The 19,126-nt window shown below is 43.1% G+C and overlaps 1 protein-coding gene across 9 annotated transcripts in view; it reads right to left on the reverse strand.

The window, feature by feature from the left end:
- PDE5A (phosphodiesterase 5A) overlaps positions 1-19,126 on the reverse strand; it is an 85,848-nt gene that overhangs the window by 48,775 nt on the left and 17,947 nt on the right. For all 9 annotated transcript variants that reach the window (XM_082236932.1, XM_082236929.1, XM_082236927.1 and 6 more), the window contains exons 2-3: positions 9,163-9,751; positions 6,241-6,330 (exon numbers count right to left, since the gene is read on the reverse strand). In XM_082236932.1, coding sequence (XP_082093058.1) covers positions 6,241-6,330; positions 9,163-9,747 — 675 coding nt within the window. In that variant the 5' untranslated portion in view covers positions 9,748-9,751. The remainder of the gene's footprint in view (positions 1-6,240; positions 6,331-9,162; positions 9,752-19,126) is intronic.

The raw sequence follows: 19,126 nt of genomic DNA on the forward strand, positions 1-19,126 counted from the left end.
TTCTTCTGTGATTTAAAGTAGACTCAGCTCTAAAACTGCTTTCTTCTGCTCTAAAGCTGCAGGTATTCTTTCCATTCAAAGTCTGTGAGATAGACTTCCCAGAAATGTGCTCTGAATAGAAGGGCACTAAACATTTGAAGCACATGTATGCACATGCCTCCCTGCAAAGAATCCTGCAACTATAGTTTGTTAAGGGTGCTGGGAATTGTGGCAGTTCCCATGGTGCTTTGGGGGGCAGCCATGTGTTTCAAATTTATGGTGTGTACTCAGCCCAAGTCATCTTCTTGACTTCACTGGCCCCAACATCTAATGGGCATCTCTGAGGTTTCCTGCAGCTTCTTGCCTTAGCTTTCCTCCTGCAAGAACAAATATATACCAAAAAAAACAACAACCACAAAACGATGTCATTTCTCATGCCTTCCCCTTTTGTGGAAAGAAGGATGTGAGTCTATTTTGAAGTATATAGTTTCTGGTGATTCTCAAACTAAAATATAAGTATAAAAATAGATGCACTACCATCACATTTTCTACGTGCCTACTTTCTTGTGTTATAAATGCGCGTTACTTTTCTATTAGTTGCATGCAGGCTACTGCTGTTCCTTGAGGCTGTGCTTTTACTTTGGGGGCTATCATAGATTTTTAGCATTCAGAGTAATCTTTGATTACTGCAATGCAGTCTACATGGGGCTGCCTTTGAAGATGGTCCGGAAGGTCCAGTTAAGTCTGCAATGGGGCTGCAAAACTGCTGACAAGGACCAATAGGTGGGATCACATCACAATTGTTTTGAAACAGCTGCATTGCATCTCTGTTTGATTCTGAGCTCAGTTCAAAGCTCTTGAGCTTAACTTTAAAGCCCTACATGGTATTCCTTGGACCATCTTCTCCCATATCAAGACTCCTCTTGTGTGCTGAGATCTATATTTGGGGTGGTTCTTTGGGTGACCCTCCATCAGAAGTAGGGTGATTAGCAACCCAGGAGAACCTTTTAGGTACAGTTGCCCAACCTATGGACTGTCCCCTCCAGGGAGGTTCACCATCATTTCAGTACTAGACAAAAACTTTCTTTATTTTATCAGGCTTTTAAATTTTTTAAACCTTGATTGGAATTACTTATCCTGTGCTGTTTTTGTAATTCTTTTGTAAGTTGCTCTATGAATGCTGAATGGCCTCAGAAGAACAGTGATGGAGATAAATAAGAACAATAAAAACTAGCAAAACAGGGTGCTAATGACTATCAAAATGGAGTCCATTTGGTGCATTCATTGTTACGGTGACTAGCTGTGTTTGTAGGACTATCACAAGAACACCTCAAAAATTCTTGTCACCCAATAAAGTGAGGCACAACAAGAACAACTCCTCCATCTTTCCCAATGTGCCTTTCAGTGTATATTACGGACATGTTCCTCCACCCCATGCTTGTGGCAATGAAGATGAGAGTACACCATGAGACAAGGCCACCATACATTTAAAACACTATGATGCCACTTTAAACAGCCGTAGCTTCCCCCAAATTAATTATAGGAGCTGCAATTTGTTAAGGTTGCTGAGAGTAGCTAGGAGATCCCTTTTCCACTTTAAGAACAATCAATCCCTCTTCACAGAGAACTCTAAGAAGTGTAGCTTTGTGAGGGGAACAGCAGTGTCCTAACACACTTAAACTACAGCTCCCATAATTCTTTGGGGGAAGCCATGGCTTCACAGTGCATAGCATCACAGTGTTTTGAATTTATGATGTGGATGTGGCCAAAGTCACACCCTTGCTTTCAGTTTGGTTTTCAAAATGGAGGGCTGTGGGCTGCTCCTGCCTTTCCGCCTGCCCAAAGTGTTCATCAACATCCACACACAGGGCATGGGGCAGATCCTGCCCAGAACATGCACAGATGGCTGAGCCAATGAAATGTCACTTGTGGGAGTGATGCGCCACGGCTGACACGTGCCTGAGGCCCGGCTTCAGTAGCTTTGCAGAAAGCAAAGCCGGCTTGTTATTGGTGAACATTCAGAGCCAAAGCAGCTTCTTTTATCTGTTAGATAGATCTTCATGATAATGGCTGTGTCTGTTTTCTGGGCGTTTTCTTTGGAACAAGGAGCCTGTGTGTTTTTCTGTTGTTAATGGCTTTCAAAAAGTAGGAAAAGCAGCTAAAAGCAGATGGCAATTTAGGGTCTGATTCCGTGGATCAAGCCTCATTCCAGAAATGTGTCAGTAAGGCATTATAGCGAGAGTGATGAAAACCTTCTGCTAAGAGAGTTTAAAAGGAAAGAAAGGGTTGTGGTGGGGTGGGAAGAGAAACCAGCTTTCCCCAAGAAACATTCCAAAACTCTGTCCCTCCAGTTCAAAATGACTAGAAGTGAGTGTAGCACTTCGCCCCCTCCCTTTCCCCCTCATATCAACCTTTGCCAATTTGTTCATCTATCACTTTGTTTTACGCTTGCAAGTAATGGGAAGGGGATGCTTCGCTTCAGCTGGGGCCGTGCTTTCGTTTACGAGGGTAAACCTATCCAAAGTCATTGTATTTCATTTTGGGAGCTACCAACGGCAAGCTGAATGATTCTTTAAACAAGTCTGTTAGCCCTGCAGTGTCTTGATCTAAGAATACCACATTACGTTTCTTCGTTGATCAAAGATGGCTGACTAGATGGTAGCAATGTGCCCAAGGCCCCTTGGAGCTTATGATTAATGGAGGCTTGCGAGCCAAACTCCTGACACATTCTTGTTTTGTTTTGGCCGGCTTGTCTAAAGAAAGCATGTCATGAGCAAACCGTGGACTTTGTGCACCAGACCTCCGACGCCAGACATCCCCACATGCAGTGGTCGGCTTGGTTGTCGGTTGACTTAGGGCCAGGCTTCAGAGTCTGCCAAGTTGAAACAAGCACTTGCGATGGCAGCGAAGAATACATTACGCCGACAGCAAGATCAACAAGCAGTGGTAGCCTATACACTTCAGAAAATGGTGCAATGGGCAGACAGGAAAGAAGGAAGTCCTTTATTTACTGCTAGGTTTCAAGTAAACCTACTTCTTTACTTTCAAGTAAAACTACAGCCCTGAAGATCTGCCCCAGTACGCATCCCTGCATATTGGAGAAGCATCCCTTCAATGTTAGTGTAGTTTAAGTTGAAATGCTAAACACACTTATTGGGGAGTAAATTCCGCTGGACACAGGGAGATTTAAGACCTATTTATGTATCCATGAGCGGAAGATACTCTCTGCTGGAAACATTTGCCCCCAAATATGTGGGGGGATTTAAACTGTGTAGATGACATCCCTGAGGGGGCAAGGCCTGACATTATGTCCCAGCTTCTCCTCATGTGTTTGCTTACACATAAGGAGGTTGAATCCTGTTTAGGGAATTATTTCCACAAAAGCATGTATAGGATTGTGTTGTTAACAATCTTTGTGACATTCTAGTGGTGTACCTATTAACTATTTCACTGAATGCTCATGATATAAAGGAAATGAAGTAGAGATGTGGGGAAATTTTGATTTTATTTGTATTTTAATGAGAAACTACCTAATTCAATCTTCTCCGTCCAATATGTGAATCACAACACAGCAATCTTTCAGAATGTGTACAGAAATGCATAAAAATACATATGCTAGTGAAAATAACATATAAAATGTGTTATATTCTGGGGGATTGACAGATTTGCCCACCCATAAACTGGTCAGGGTTAGGCCATGAGGCAGCCAGGTTTGCATATGACAATAAATTACTGAGGATGATGAAACCCCAAGCAGACTCTGGAGGGCTCCCAAAAGATTTCTGCAAACTCAAATCTTGTCTGAAAGAAAAGATATGCATATTCAGACGAAAAACCAACAACCCTCTCATCCCAGCGGATGGCCAAAATGATCAAGGAGATGAAGCTAATGTTTAAATTAGCCACAGCTCAAAGAATAACAAGTTTAAAGTAACATGACGTTTGGGATTAACGTGAGTGAATATAACAGGAGAAACTGTAAGTATATTTTGGAAAAAGCTGAAATGCTGCTGGGAAACAAGAACTGAAAAAACTCAGGTCCAAAAATTAGCCTTTGAACCAAAAGTTATGTGACAAGAGAAACTCCATACAGTCAAAAGACTAGCTTGAGGCCAGTCTACTGTCATATGTATTCTCTAAACATAAAGCAAGCTGGTCATTGAGTGAAGGGCAGAGGAAGCAAAGGCTCCACAAAAATCTGTAGCAACAAGCGGCACTGCAGCAAAACACTGCAGTGAAGAGTTCTCCCGTTCAGTGTTCCAGCTGTGACTGCTTCAAGGATGGGCCCATTTCCTTCCAGGGTCGTCCTGGATCTTACTTTACAGATGACAACCCTCTTTTTGAAAGGCTTTGGGGCCCAAATCCATTTTAAAGAGAAAGAACCAGAGGAAGGGGAGAGCAAGGGCCTTAAAATTGCCCACTGAGCAGGAAGACTTGTCACCTGGCCACTGTCTTCCTGCTTATGGTGAGATACACTGCATTTCTATTTCAATTATAGTAATAAATTCTAAATTTTCACCTACCCATTCAAATTATCAGATGCACATATTAGGCAAATAAATCTTGTCTTTTGCACATCCTATCCTTCTTGGTTTTCTGTTTCTTTTGCCCCCGTCCCCATCCCCGCACAACAGTCAGCATTCCAAGCTCACTGAGTCCGTGAGGTTCTCCTTGAGCAGTGCTGAGTCTCCCCCACCTGCCCAAGTAGCAGACTTTTTCTATTCTGTAATCCCCAGGTTTTCCCAAGGACGCTGATGCATCTTCCCTGTTCATCTTGACTACACAGGAATAGGAGAATCACTTAACTATTGTTGTTGTTGTTGTTGTTGTTTAGTCGTTTAGTCATGTCCGACTCTTCGTGATCCCATGGACCAGAGCACACCAGGCACTCCTGTCTTCCACTGCCTTCCGCACTTTGGTCAAACTCATGCTGGTAGCTTCGAAAACACTGTCCAACCATCTCCTCCTCTGTCCTTCCCCTTCTCCTTGTGCCCTCCATCTTTCCCAACATCAGGGTCTTTCCCAGGGAGTCTTCTCTTCTCATGAGGTGGCCAAAGTACTGGAGCCTCAGCTTCAGGATCTGTCCTTCCAGTGAGCACTCGGGGCTGATTTCCTTAAGAATGGAGAGGTTTGACCTTCTTGCAGTCCATGGGACTCTCAAGAGTCTCCTCCAGCACCATAATTCAAAAGCATCAATTCTTCAGTGATCAGCCTTCTTCATGGTCCAGTTTATATGATTATTACTTGGCGGGCACCAGCTAATCTTTATCTGAGGCTGGAACCAATTTCAGCAAGACTGGATTACGACTCCAAAGGCAGGGCTTTCATAACGTTTTAACCTTGGGAGGTGGTACACTATTTTCACAATATTTTTATACCACCTTTCAATGAGCATTTCCCATGTCATGCTTAGAGCTTGTCCACACTTCCACTTGTCCCACTGCTTTCCCCTAGGAATATTCGCTCTTTATTGCTAAAACGGAGCAAACACCAACCAGGTTTTCCATGGATTGATGTTTTCTCCAATTCAATGATAGAAGGTGGGTTTTCCCGGAAAAAGTGAATGCATTTTCCTTAGGAAACATGAGACAAGCATAAAATCTCTTGGAGCTGTGCCTTCTAGGCCTGGAGGAAGTGTAGATGAGCCCTTAGATTTGACATAATAATAAATGGGATTTTTTTAATAATATAGCCCTAATGGGCAAACACGGAAAGCAAGACATCCTTTTTTTAATTCTGCAGTTTCTCTTTTTCACAATTTTTCCTTTCTTTAAAAAAAAATTCTGTCCCATTTTTCTCTTCCTTTGTTTTCCATGCTTTAGATGTAAGCCTGATTTTATGTAGTAGGCTCATTGTATTTTAGACCTTTCTAGTAATACATTTTCTACATACACAATACTTCCTCATAATGCAGATTCAGTTGAACAAGGGTGAAAAACAAAAGTTACAAGAAAATAGGAGTTTTATATTTGCAAGAAGAAAATGCAAATTCGCCGACTTTGCCAAAAATGGCTGATGTTACTTGTTAAATGACAACACAGGGAGGGGAGGAAACTGTCTACCAATTCTGCATAGTTAACAGAGCAGGTCCAAACTGAACTCTGTGGAATCACATGCAGGCAGACTTTAAATAATAAAAAGGCAAAATCAAGAACAAACCATGTTGTGCTTTGGGACAGAGCCTGAAAGCTGAAAACGGTTAAACGAATTAGTGGAGCTGGAAATGTTACAACCAAGGAAGAGCCAGATGCATGACCTTACCTCTTCTCTATGGTTCTTTATTGGCATACAGAGGATGCTCTGCGTCCTGTAGCCCGTGAGTTGGTCCACTTCTGCATTAAATCGGGGATCCTGTCAAAAGAAGAAAATAGATAACTATGTACACATTTTTTTCAGAAACCATACTTATTTCCTAAGTTTGTATGCCAATAGGATACTTGGGAATCCTAAGAAACAAAAAAATAATAATAATGCAAGTTTGAAATTGGTGGTTAAATTTCAGTGCAGTTTTGAAAGGTCCTGTCTGCCATCTTGATTCGAAATGGCATCCAATTGTATCGAAACACAGATGAAAACCTGCTCCTTGATCCCAGAAATCACCATACAAAGTTTGGTGAAGATATTTTAGGAGGTGTCCAAATGCATAGTGAACAGAGAGACAACATTGCAAAATATGTAATAGGTTCTGTTTCACTGTTCCTCTTGGCAGCAGTGTTCAATTATTTACTTATTAACGAATTTCTAAGGCACATGAACATTGCAGGGCAAAGCTTTCCCAAGGCAGCACACAATCACTTTAAAGCAATGGCCTGGTTTGCACGTGACACTAAGCCAAACCATAGCTAAGTGTGAACATGTGAGTGTGCAGGCACTTATAAATAAAATCACAGCTACTTCGCTAAGACATGGTTTGGCTGTGTATTATGTCTAAACCCGGGCTCATGGTTTGTTTCACTCCAAACTTACTGCAAGCTATTGTCATGGTTTGGTTTTTGTCTTACTGCTCACTTTTTGTCTGGGGACAATATAAAATAAACAATAATATAAGCTTAAAAAACCCCCACTCTGTCAACTTAAAATAGGGGGGAATAAGGTAATATAAAAAAATTAAATGGTATCAATCCCATTTATCTTATAACAGAGAAGTCCTGATGAAATAAAAAGATATTCAGGGATCATTTAGAAACAGTGAAGAAAGGAGTCTGGTGAACATCTCAGGGTAGCGAATGCCACGAGTTTGGAGTCACTACCAAAAAAGATTCTGTCCCCCACTCATCCCCAAGTTATTTTTCCTGACATTTCCCTTCCATAAAATAATGACTGAAGCACTGTGTGGATCATCACCATTTGCAGATAAAGAACCCCAAATGTCACAAAACATTTTAGCAAGCTTACAAAAATTTGTAGTATCTCCTCCTCTCCCACCCTAAGATTGAATATATTCCATAACATGCTGTTTACCCAAAGCACAACCATTTTTTTATTTTTTTCCTCTCTCTCTCCCTGGAGAAAGTGAGAAAACTGAGGGAAGTGCAATTATGGCTAAATTAGCCAGTGATGAAAAAGACTAAGCTCTTCCATTTCAGGAAAGAATGTTAAAAGTTTAGTTTTGCCATTCTTACTCAGACTATACTCAGTTCCATACATACATCAGAGCATAGATATATGTGCAAAGTTCAAGTTACCAGATGTTACTAGAATTGCTCAAGTTTAAAGCCTCAAAAATTGTATAGCAAATTACATTATTTCCATTTCTAGGGCACGCTAAAAGTTTATGTCAGATATCAATGTCAAAACATATCCAGAATCAAAATATCATGCCTGCCAGCTATAGGATGGTAATATCCACAGGTCCACAGATCTCCTCCCTGCAGCCTAGCCCAAAAAAATTATAATTCCAGTTACAAATGCAAACCAGAGTTGACTAATCATGACAACACAAATAAAATAAAATATAACAAGAACTAGCAGAAGTGTTGGGCCTAACTGAATTCCAGTGACTAGTTGCCTGTCCATTCTGGCTAATCCCCAGCTCCACAATTGTGGGGAAATACACTAAGAACCCCTGAATACATGATGCATGGAAAAGGGCAACAGCTCAGAGCATCCACTATGCATGCAGAAAGTCCCAGATTCAGTCTCGGTGACATCTCCAGGTAAGGCTTGGGGTGAACTCTGAAGAGCCCCTACCACTCAGTGTAGACCAGCATTTCCCAAGCTTGGGTCTCCAGTTGTTTTTCAGACTACAGTTCCCAACATCCCTGACCACTGGTCTTGCCAGCTAGGAATGATGGGAGTTGTAGTCCAAAAACAGCTGGAGATCAAAGTTTGGGAAATATTGAGTTTGATGGGCCATTGTATAGGGCAGCTTCCTATGTTCTTACAGAAAGCAAATTGTAGACAATGGTCTAAATCGACCTTAAGAGACTGCAGTGAGGCATTTTAGGGAAGGCAATGCTTAGGCCCAAGCCACCTAGCATCATAAACTGTGCTATAGCACTATTAACAGTTCAGTAACATGCTGGTGTCATGTGTTTTCCATTACTTTCTCTAACCAGAAGGCCAACTGTTGCATTCCTCACCATGTACATTCACACAGAATTTTCTAAATCCATAATGGGAGCCAGTAGTGTGTAGTGGTTAGAGTGTTGGGCTAGGACCTTGGAGACCTAATCCCTGCTCAGCCTTGAAGGTCACTGAGTGGCCTTGGGCCAGTCACCATCACCAAACCTAACCAACTTCACAGCTTTGTTGTGATGGTAAAATGGAGGATGAGGAGAGAACCGTGTACACCATGGTTGAGCTCTCTGGAGGAAAGATGGGACATCTTTGGTGTGGCAAATATTCAGCTACAGTGGAACCTCTGCTCACGGCCACAATCCATTCCAGAGGCCTGTCGGGAAGTCTAAATGGGTCGCTGGGAGAGGCGCTCTTGTGGGCAGGTGGCGATTGCCTGCTTCTGTGCATGTGCGAATGGCAATTGCCGCTTCAGCACAGGCACGAATGGCGATCGCCGCTCCTGCGCATGCAAGAACAGCAGCAAACCCACCAGTTATTTCCAGGTTTGCCGCTGACGTTGGGCGAAATGGACGAGAGCAGAGGCAGACATAAGAAGAGGTTTGACTGTAGATGAGTGGTCTCTCTGGATAAAACGCACCCACCGCACAATTATTCTTTGTTTACCTCATAGGCATCTTTGATGTTCAAAGGCTGCCCCAAAGCTGCCACGTGTCCCACTATCCCTTTGTTCCACTCCAGACGGATGCCATTGTTTGAAGCTTCTTCCAAGGTGGAACCTTCGGCAACGTCAAAGAGCCTGCTGATGAGAAACTTCTCATTGGAACTGTCTTCACACACCAAAAAGAGGGAGTAGCGGTCGGCGGCAATGAGTTCGTGGATGTGCAAGAAAATTTTGTGGCAAAGGGCTGTGACATCCAAGTGACTGGAAATGTCCTTCACCAATTCTAAGAGCCTTGAGCACTGATCCCCTGCATCGCTCCCAAGCGTCCGAGGCTGGAGAGGCATCTGCTCCTTCTTTTCGGAGTCCGACAAGAAACTCACGGTTCCAACACAATCCTTGACAACAATAGGCCTAAGGGGCCTGTCAAACTCAGAAGCAGAGATCTTCCTGGTTGGGGGTGTGGGATTAGTGCTCTCTGCCCGTGCAGCCTGGTGGCTGGGACAAGAACAGGCGTCACCGTGCTGCTTGGCCCCCTCTTTGCACACTGGTATGGGATGAACTCTCTCAGAAAACCATGCATTGACCATCTCTCTGCAAAAGAAGAGAAGTGCAATAAATAATGGCTTCAATAATAATAATAATAATAATAATTTATTATTTATACCCCACCCATCCGACTGGGTTTCCCCAGCCACTCTGGGTGGCTTCCAACAAAACACTAAAATACAATAACCTATTAAACATTAAAAGCTTCCCTAAACAGGGCTGCCTTTAGATGTCTTCTAAAGGTTTGGTAGTTCTTTTTTTCTTTGACATCTGGTGGGAGGGTGTTCCACAAGGTGGGTGCCACTACCGAGAAGGCCCTTTGCCTGGTTCCCTGTAACTTGGCTTCTCGCAGTGAGGGAACTGCCAAAAGGCCCTCGGCGCTGGACCTCAGTGTCTAGGCAGAAAGATGGTGGTGGAGACGCTCCTTCAGGTATACTGGACTGAGGCCGTTTAGGGCTTTAAAGGTCAGTACCAACACTTTGAATTGTGCTCGGAAACGTACTGGGAGCCAGTGTAGGTCTTTCAAGACTGGTGTTATATGGTCTCGGTGGCTGCTCCCAGTCACCAGTCTAGCTGCCGCATTCTGGATTAGGTAGCCCCACATAGAGCGCATTGCAGTAGTCCAAGTGAGAGATAACCAGAGCATGTACCACTCTGGCGAGACAGTCTACGGGCAGGTAGGGTCTCAGCCTGCGTACCAGATAGAGCTGATAAACAGCTGCCCTGGACACAGAATTGACCTGTGCCTCCATGGACAGCTGTGAGTCCAGAATGACTCCCAGGCTGCGCACCTGGTCCTTCAGGGGCACAGTTACCCCATTCAGGACCAGGGAGTCCTCCACACCTACACACCTCCTGTCCCCCCAAAACAGTACTTCTGTCTTGTCAGGATTCAACCTCAATCTGTTAGCCACCATCCATCCTCCAACCGCCTCCAGACACTCACACAGGACCGTCACTGCCTTCACTGGTTCCGATTTGAAAGAGAGGTAGAGCTGGGTATCATCGCATACTGATGAACACCCAGCCCAAACCCCCATAAAAAAGGAATAAACGTTTAAGGAAGGCCGATCCCCAAAGTGTAGTCTACTACCCATGCCTTCTACACATGGCAGATTTTTTAAAAAGATGTACACAGTGTACAGCCACATGCTTGTCCTTTGCTGAATGTTCTCCGTTTCAAGCCAACACAGAGGCTGACTTGAGCACTTAACATCTTGCATCTCATAAAAAGGATGCATTCCCTCATCAAAAGCTAGCATCAGAAGTTCCGCAATACTTACCCTTCCTATTCCTAATGGCTCAGAACTCTGAAGATTTAGAAAGAAAATAATGGCCAACATGCAAGACAGACAAATGTAAATCTGACATGTTTAAAAAGCAAACATGAAAATGCTTAAAATGCTGAAGCAACACCAGTTCTATGTCAATTCTCCAATCTATGTAAATTACTCAAATTAATTGTGTGCTGATTTCTTTTACATACATTTGCTTTGCTTCTGCTAGTTGTGGGGATGGCCTCTGAAATCCTGCCCTTTGACTACTGCAAATTATGCTCAGTGCCTTCTTCACACTTAGCTTCTGAGCTGTCAGCAGGCTACACTATGCTCATACACTGACTGTTGCCTTCAGTTTCAAGAAACAATGCAATTTTGGTGATGCTCAGTGGTACGGCTGCATGTTTGTTCCTGGGTTCCATTCTCAGCATCTCAAGTTAATGCTGCAAATGTTGCCTGAAGCTCTGGAGAGCCAATGCCAGTGGAGTGTAGAATCAGAAGTCAATTAAACAGGGAGAAAAAATGCTGTAGATATAAAAACTGTGTTTTTATATGTGGGTTATGTCCACCAGGTACAGTCATTAAAGCTAATTCTTTCACTTGCCACAATCCTCAAAACAAAGTACAGCTAATTGTTGCTGTATACCGTATTTTTCGTCCCATAGGACGCTCCGTCCCATAGGACGCACCTAGTTTTTTTGGGGGGAAATAAAGGAAAATTTTTTTTCCTTTATTTCCCCCCCAAAAGCAGGTCGGGGAAACCGAACCAGGTCGAGGAACAGCGGGATGGCGGCGCTGCGCCTCCCTGCTGTCCCCCGAGCTTGTGGGGCTGGCCGATGTCTGCCCGGCGCGAGGGGCGCCCTGCTTCAGGGCGTCCCACCCGCCAGGCGGCAGGCTGCTATCCGCAGTGTGGGAAGCCCTGCGGGGACCTCCCACAGGGCTGCCTAGGCTGCGGGTGTGTTCCTGAATCGCAAGGCGCTCTGCTTTCAGGGCGCCCGACGCTCCGGGAAGCAGGCTGCTATCCGCAGCCTAAACATCCCTGCGGGACCTCCCGCAGGGCTGCCTAGGCTGCGGATGTGTTCCCAAAGCGCTGGGAGCTCTGCTTTCAGCGCGCCCGGCGCTCCGGGAAGCAGGCTACTATCCGCTGCGTAGGCTGCGGATGTCTTCCTGAAGCCTGGAGAGCGAGAGGGGTCAGCGCGCACCGACACCTCTCGCTCTCCAAGCTTCAGCGAAAGCCTGCATTTGCCCCATAGGACGCGCCGATTTCCCCTTCATTTTTGGAGGGGAAAAAGTGCGTCCTCTAGGGTGAAAAATAAGGTAATTCAGTTTCTCTGCTTCTGAACAATTGCTCATAGTAACTCAGGAACGTTACAAGGCCCAATTTTTTACAGAACTTTTATCCTTTACAGATGGTGGAGCAATGACTGCCAACTTTCCAGATTATAGTTAGAATGAAGCTTCCATGGAAACTAAAAGACTTAATGTGGAGGGAATAGTGTTGCATGAGGCTTTCAGGGACCAAGGATTTGTTCACTTGCGCCAGTTTTTTGCGAGCAAATATGAGGGGCATGATGTTCACTAGAGCTGCTTTGTTTCCCTGCCCATGAAGCAATAATGCAGCCACTGCCTGCCTGTCCCTATGTAGACCTACTAGATCACTGTGGTCATCCAGGAAGTTCCAGTTAGCGGTACCACACATTACACTCCACTGTATAGCGGTGACCTGTAAAGGGGTATTTTCCACTGTTGCCCTTGTCCTTTGGAATGTTCTTCAACCTAACCATAGAGGGAGCCTCATAGGTTACTACTTTCCCAAACTTTCCCTGACCGCTAAAGCACGATTTAGTATTTAGTATTTAAATCCACTGGCATTGTATTTATGACGCTGTATTGTTGTGATCCTTGATCGTTTTGCTTCTGGTGGTTTATGGCGATGGTTTCTAGTATACATTTAAAGTTTTTGCTGTAGACCACTTGGAGATGTTTTAATATTAAGTGGTTTACAAAGTGATATTGTTTTAATATTCAGTGGTTTAGAAGTGATATTGTTTTGTCTGTCTATTTAGGCATATAAAATAAAATTGTACATCAACGTTCTCAGGATAATGTGCTCTGCTGTATACAGGAATCCCCTACGCACAGCCTTTGATTTTTTTAAAAAATTAAACTCTCTTATAACTTTAAATAAACAAATAAACAAACATACAAACAAACAAACAAATTCATATCAGAGAAGAATGAATTGCCTGGTACTGGAACCTTGGGTGCTCACCTGCTGGGAGTTTTTATATTAATGCCATTAGCTAGCTCTGCCTTTTAAATTAGCATATGTTAATGGGGATCCTTTTATCTCAGCATGCTTTTCCTTTCTTGCAGCAGCTCAGCCTAGCTTTCTCATAGCAATGCTTACAGCTATTCGATGTCTGTTAAGAATTAGGAATATGGCAGCTTGGCTAAGTGGAATGAAGGAATAAAATCGAACTTCTTGTGCCTCGTCAGTAGCCAATGGTCACAGTCATACAAAAAGCTAAAGCACAACTTGCTGCTAAGTGCATGAACGGGAAGGAGCCTTGGACTTCAAAAGGAGGACCCTGTAAGAGTTTAGTTTCAGCAATAAAATAACCTGACTTGTAGTTATGTAGATATCAGTCATCATGGCTGAACATAAACTGTGGAGGAAGACCAGGGGGGAGTGGGAGCATGTGACCCCAAGACCTGTGGCAGCTCCTTCTTGCTCAAGTGTGCGACACTAAACCATGGTTTAGCGTTACATGCCAACATGGCCACAGTGTTTGCTTTTGTTTTGTTCTGAATCCTCAAACAAGTTGTACCAGAGCCTTGCAGGATCAGGAGGTAATGCGATGATCATTACAGCAACACAATGTAACATAGCACACCACTCAGCCAGTCATGTTTTAGAGACACACATTACATCCACACTGTAAATTTAAAGCATATTTAATGCACCCTCCCCAAAGAATTCTGGGAACTGTAATTCGCTGGGAATTATTGATTAAGGAGGGCTCTCAGGATTCTTTGGAGGAGCCTTGTTAATTAGAAGTATGGTGTGGAAGCGTCAACTGCGCTACTGTTGCAACCAGATACCTTGGTGTGATTGTTCAGGCTCTGGGCTTTCCATATTTTGCTCACAATCTAAGGAGCTAAATGTATAACTCTAGTAATCTGGAGGACTTCTGGTCTTTATTCACTGCCTTCTTCCAGAGAGCCTCTATAGCCCAAGAAACACGAGAATGTCAAGACTGACTTGCTATACTGCAGAAGCTTGCATTATGCAGAAGATGGCGTCTGATAATGTCTACAGAGGCACTCCAAAGAGGAAGTAAACAAATTAATTTAAAACAACACTGAGAACATAAGAGGCAGACAGGGAGACTGATTTAATCAGATCGGAATCAGAGGCAGCGTTCACGCAGAAATGCCTCCTTTCACAGGATTGTCAAACAATGTGATTCTCGCCCGCTGCTGGTGTTATTTTTAAATAAGGCAAACAGTGTGATCAGTTTGTTAGAGTGAGAATACCAAAAAAGTACCCTCGTGCGAAACTGTTATTACTGGTGCCCTAACAACTCAACTTAGCTTCCAACTATCTAGAATGCAAGAGTCGTGGCTTCGCCCTATAAGGGATTTCTCATTGTTAATATGGAGAGCACAGTAAAACCAGAGATATTGAAGGTCAAGGCTGCAAACAAAACATACAGATGTGTTTACGCAGCTATTTTTGTTGCCTTCTGATCCCATGCTCAAAATACCAAAAGGAGCAAAACAAGACTTAAAGGTTGTCCGACTGGAATATTTCAGAAAGGGCCTCTCCATTGGCTGCGCTCCACCACCAGATTCATCAGGCTCCTCCCTCTCGCAGGAGTAGGCAACAAAATCTGGGGGGAGGGGGGCATCACACCAACAACCCTGTAACCTCTAGAGGGAGAGATAGGACTGCATGACCTCTCCATCGACTCAGCTGAAAGACTAGCAGCTTTTGGCTCCTTCTCTCTTTGAAGTCTTTCCATCCCACTACAATAACTCTGTAACACCTTGAGAACCATGGCTCTAACTAAGGAATCCTGGGAGCTATAGTTTGTTACAGTTCCTGGGAACTGTAGCTCTGTGAGGGGCTCCTAAGAACTCTCAGCACCCTTAACAAACTACAGTTCCCAGGATTCTTTTGGGGAACCCATGACTGTGAAAGGATGCTTTAAATAAGGATGTATGGTGGATGTGACCTAAGAACCGGTGCCTGAATCTGCTTTCTTCTTTCTCCCTCCCAATCACATTTCCTTTAGCTCAGGGAACATTTTCAGCCCAACAGGCCAGGACCTTATCTCCTGATGATCATCGGATGCCATAGTGTCATCAGGTAAATGACACCTGTCAAAGTCCATTGTGCAGTAATTCCCAAACACCTGACAACCAGTCGGTTGTAAGCCTAAAGCCTGGGATTATCGTATTACCGTACTTTTCTGTGTATAAGACTATTTTCTTTATTCTAAAATCATGTTCAAAATTAGGGGTCGTCTTATACATGGGTAGGGCATTGTGGAGCTGTGGGATAGGTTGCTGCTGTGAGTTGGAGATTGTCATTGGTGGCTGCTGCAAGGGCTGTTGTTGATTGGATGTTGCTGTGGCAATTGGGCGGTCAATTTGCTGCTTTCTTCGGCGATGGGACAGAGGATAGGTTGGTCTGGCGATGCACGCGAGGGGCAGGTGAGGGGAGTGGCTTTTTTGCATTTTCACCTTTAAAAAGCTCAACAACTGTGGGGGAATCTCCCCCATTTTCTTAATTTTGAGTCCCCCAAAATAGGGGGCGTGTTATACATTGGGGCGTGTTATGCATGGAAAAGCACGGTATTTATGTATTATTTGTTAAATGTATATCCTGCCCTTCCTCTCAAGGGAATCCACTGTAGCAAACACATAAACAATAAAACAATTTAAACATATTGAGAACAATTCCAGTAATCCAATGTAGTCTGCAACTGTATCTGTAAACGGCTCTTGCAGCCTTTTTCAGCTGAATAGTGATGCAAAAATACCTTAAAAAAAAAAGAAAAAAGAATGATGGGGAAAAATATTTTGCATTTCTGTTCACTGGAAGTAGATTGATCATCATTCTAGTCTATTAACACATTGCATGTGGAATGAATGTGTGGAAGCGAGCCCCAATGTATAAATGGAATCTATGTCCATACAAGCTGGTTATATGTGAGCTGTGTTCAGTTGCTCAGGTTAATGCATGGCAGTTGAAGGCGGGGACACTGTGTGCAATCCTGCTCCCCCTCCAACATCCGTTCACTCTTCATGGATTAACGTATGAAGAACTCTTAATTTGTCTCTAATGGGGGAAATGGCACTACTAGCCACATCTGCTCAGAAACATCTCATTGAACTCAATAGGGCTTACTCCCAGCCCGTTATGTGGGGTTAGGATTGCAGTCTTTGACCGGAAAGCCAACGTTAAAAAAGTGATTGGCTCCACCATATCTGCAAACCAGGAGCCCACAGATGGAAATGATTACATTTGCCACCTATTTGGTGGGAACAAGATTCCTGAATGCATGGGCAGGGACTGGCCCTCCCGTCTCCTTTCCATAGTGAGCAACAAGAAAACCCCACTGAATACATGAACCATCTTTGCTGGATTGTACCTGTAAGTGCTGAGGTTGATATGCACCAAGTAACAGACAAAATATAAGGGAAATCCTGCTCAGATTTTTTTCAAGCACCGTTAAATGCCCTTCCCCTTTTCTTTCTTCTCTAAGTGTAATTATAACTACTCAAAAGGTACAATTTGTCACCTATACCTGATGTCCTCCAGATATATTTGGACCACAGCCATACTCACTGGGGCTGACAGGAATTATAGTCAAAAACATCTGGAAGGTACCAGGTTTGGAAGGCTGAACTAATTCCTAGCATGAGCTAATCTCAAATGGCACACACTCACACAAGCCGTATATGGTTTTCATGCCCTAGAGTTCAGTCCACGGCCCTTACTTTGCAGGAATAAAATATGCTGTTGATTACGACTTATGAGAAATCACAAGACATTTTGCCAACAGTCAAAGGAAGAACAGGAACTTGCTCTGAAACCTATCAACAAAATCACATATGTGCCCATTGCATAATCATTGGTCTCACATAGCACAAGGAAGAAAGTGCTAGTTGGTCAACGCAGGATTCCCCTTTTTATATCTTCCAAGGAATTTTTTTTTTAACGCATACCATTCATCATGTGCATTTTATCTCAGATCCAAGGTTTACAGCAGGCAGAGGCACGTTATTATATTACAGAGCAAATCTACTGTAATTATGGGTCACTGCCTGCTAGAGCACTTGGTACAGAGATTGATTAGAGCTCTGGAGATGGCAGAACAGAGCCAAAAACCAACATGTTATTTCATAGCCTGCAAAGAAAATGACCACTTCTATGAGATGGGTTTAGCTTCTTGCTTGTTTTATAAACTGCAGATGCACATGCTTGGATATAAGATGCAGAGGATGGAGCACTGGTCTTGAAATTTGTTTTTAAAAGGAATTCAAATCCCCCTTCAGCTCTATCTCATCTTGAGCAAGTCACTGTCTCTCTGCCTAGCCTACCTCAGAGGGCTGTTGTGAACTCTCAGCTCCTTAGCAGAGGGGAGGAACACAAATGTAGCTGTATATATTTTCAAACCATTCTCAGGGAATCTTACAGCTACCTGACACAAAATTAAATTTCTGTTTAGGGCATTTTGTGATTCCTTGACCTGCTTGTCACATGTGACAAAAGCTCATGAACATACAAAAGGAAACCACTGTTAATTATGACATACAGCCATTTGTTATGTGACATGGGGCTTCCAGAAGACACTTCTGGGTAAGATTTGTTTTCTTGAAACTGCTTATACTGAGATCTTAAAATAGCATTTTCAAGTGCAAACAAAAATTAGTAAAATCAGACCTTCCTAGAAGCAACATCTTAGGGAATCCTACTATGATCCTCAAATTTTGTAAGTTCATAGTCCTCACAGTTTCTGAGAACTTGTAAACATGGCAGTGTGACAAAGGGCGCAAAGCTAAAAACAATTTTAAATGCCATCAATCTACTGGCCTCCTGCTTGCACCATCACCATAGCTCTCTGTAACCATTGGAACACTCCCAAAACTTTGGATTGCACTGTACATATAAGTATTTTGCAATTTCAAATCTCATTTTTCAAAAAATGCTAATCTAACATTTCAGAAAAGATAAACTTGTGATTCTGCATAGCTGGGAGTTATTAATAACAGGACTAGCATAATAGAAACCAGCTATAATCTTCAGTACTGAGAGAAAGAATACCACACTTTCTGGCACAAAAGGGATTGAATTCTGACAGGGACACATCTTCGTGGCAGTGGTGCAGTGGAGGGCTGTGTGTGTGTGTGTGTGTGTGTGTGTGTAAGAGAGAGACACAGACAGACAGAAACTATATAAAAGCTGCTGGAATTTAGTACTCAAGTTATGATAAGCTCCTGCACTTCAGATTCAGGACTACACCACTGCTTCTTGCTAAAATCTATATTTCTCATTCCTAAATCTGATCAAAAGAAACAAAAGTGATAATTCATTACCATGTCTATTCTCCCCTGTTCTTAATAAACTTTTTCAATTAATGGAAAAGTAATTTCCATAGAATGCAAACTGAGTTGTAAGGTAACTGATGGTCAACAACCAAAAGCTGAACCAATTTCGTGTTTGAATATGGGTGAAATGCCAAATATATGCGATATTCCAAATACAGAGTGTTGATCCTATAAAGGCACATTTTGTGCCAATTAACTTAATATAAAATGTGATTTGCAGTATTCCTGCCCCTAGCGTGAATTCAGTTTGGATTTGCCCTCAAAGAATGTGCAAAACTGCATCCCAATTTCCAGTGCTTTTTTCTGGGGGGATGCAGGGGGACGCATACCCCTAAACATTTTGTGAATCTTTGTACTTTTGTTCATTTATTGTATTTATTTTCCCCGATTTGAACTATAAAATGGTGATTTTCTTGAGTCATTATGAGAGTACCCCTAAACATTTTAATTTTTTTAAAGAAAAAAAGCACTGCCTATTTCTACAGATATTTTCTCCCTCCTGCAGGGATGGGCAGAAATA

This window comes from Podarcis vaucheri (genome assembly GCF_965113315.1).
Source record: "Podarcis vaucheri genome assembly, chromosome: 9".
Taxonomy (NCBI): domain Eukaryota; kingdom Metazoa; phylum Chordata; class Lepidosauria; order Squamata; family Lacertidae; genus Podarcis; species Podarcis vaucheri.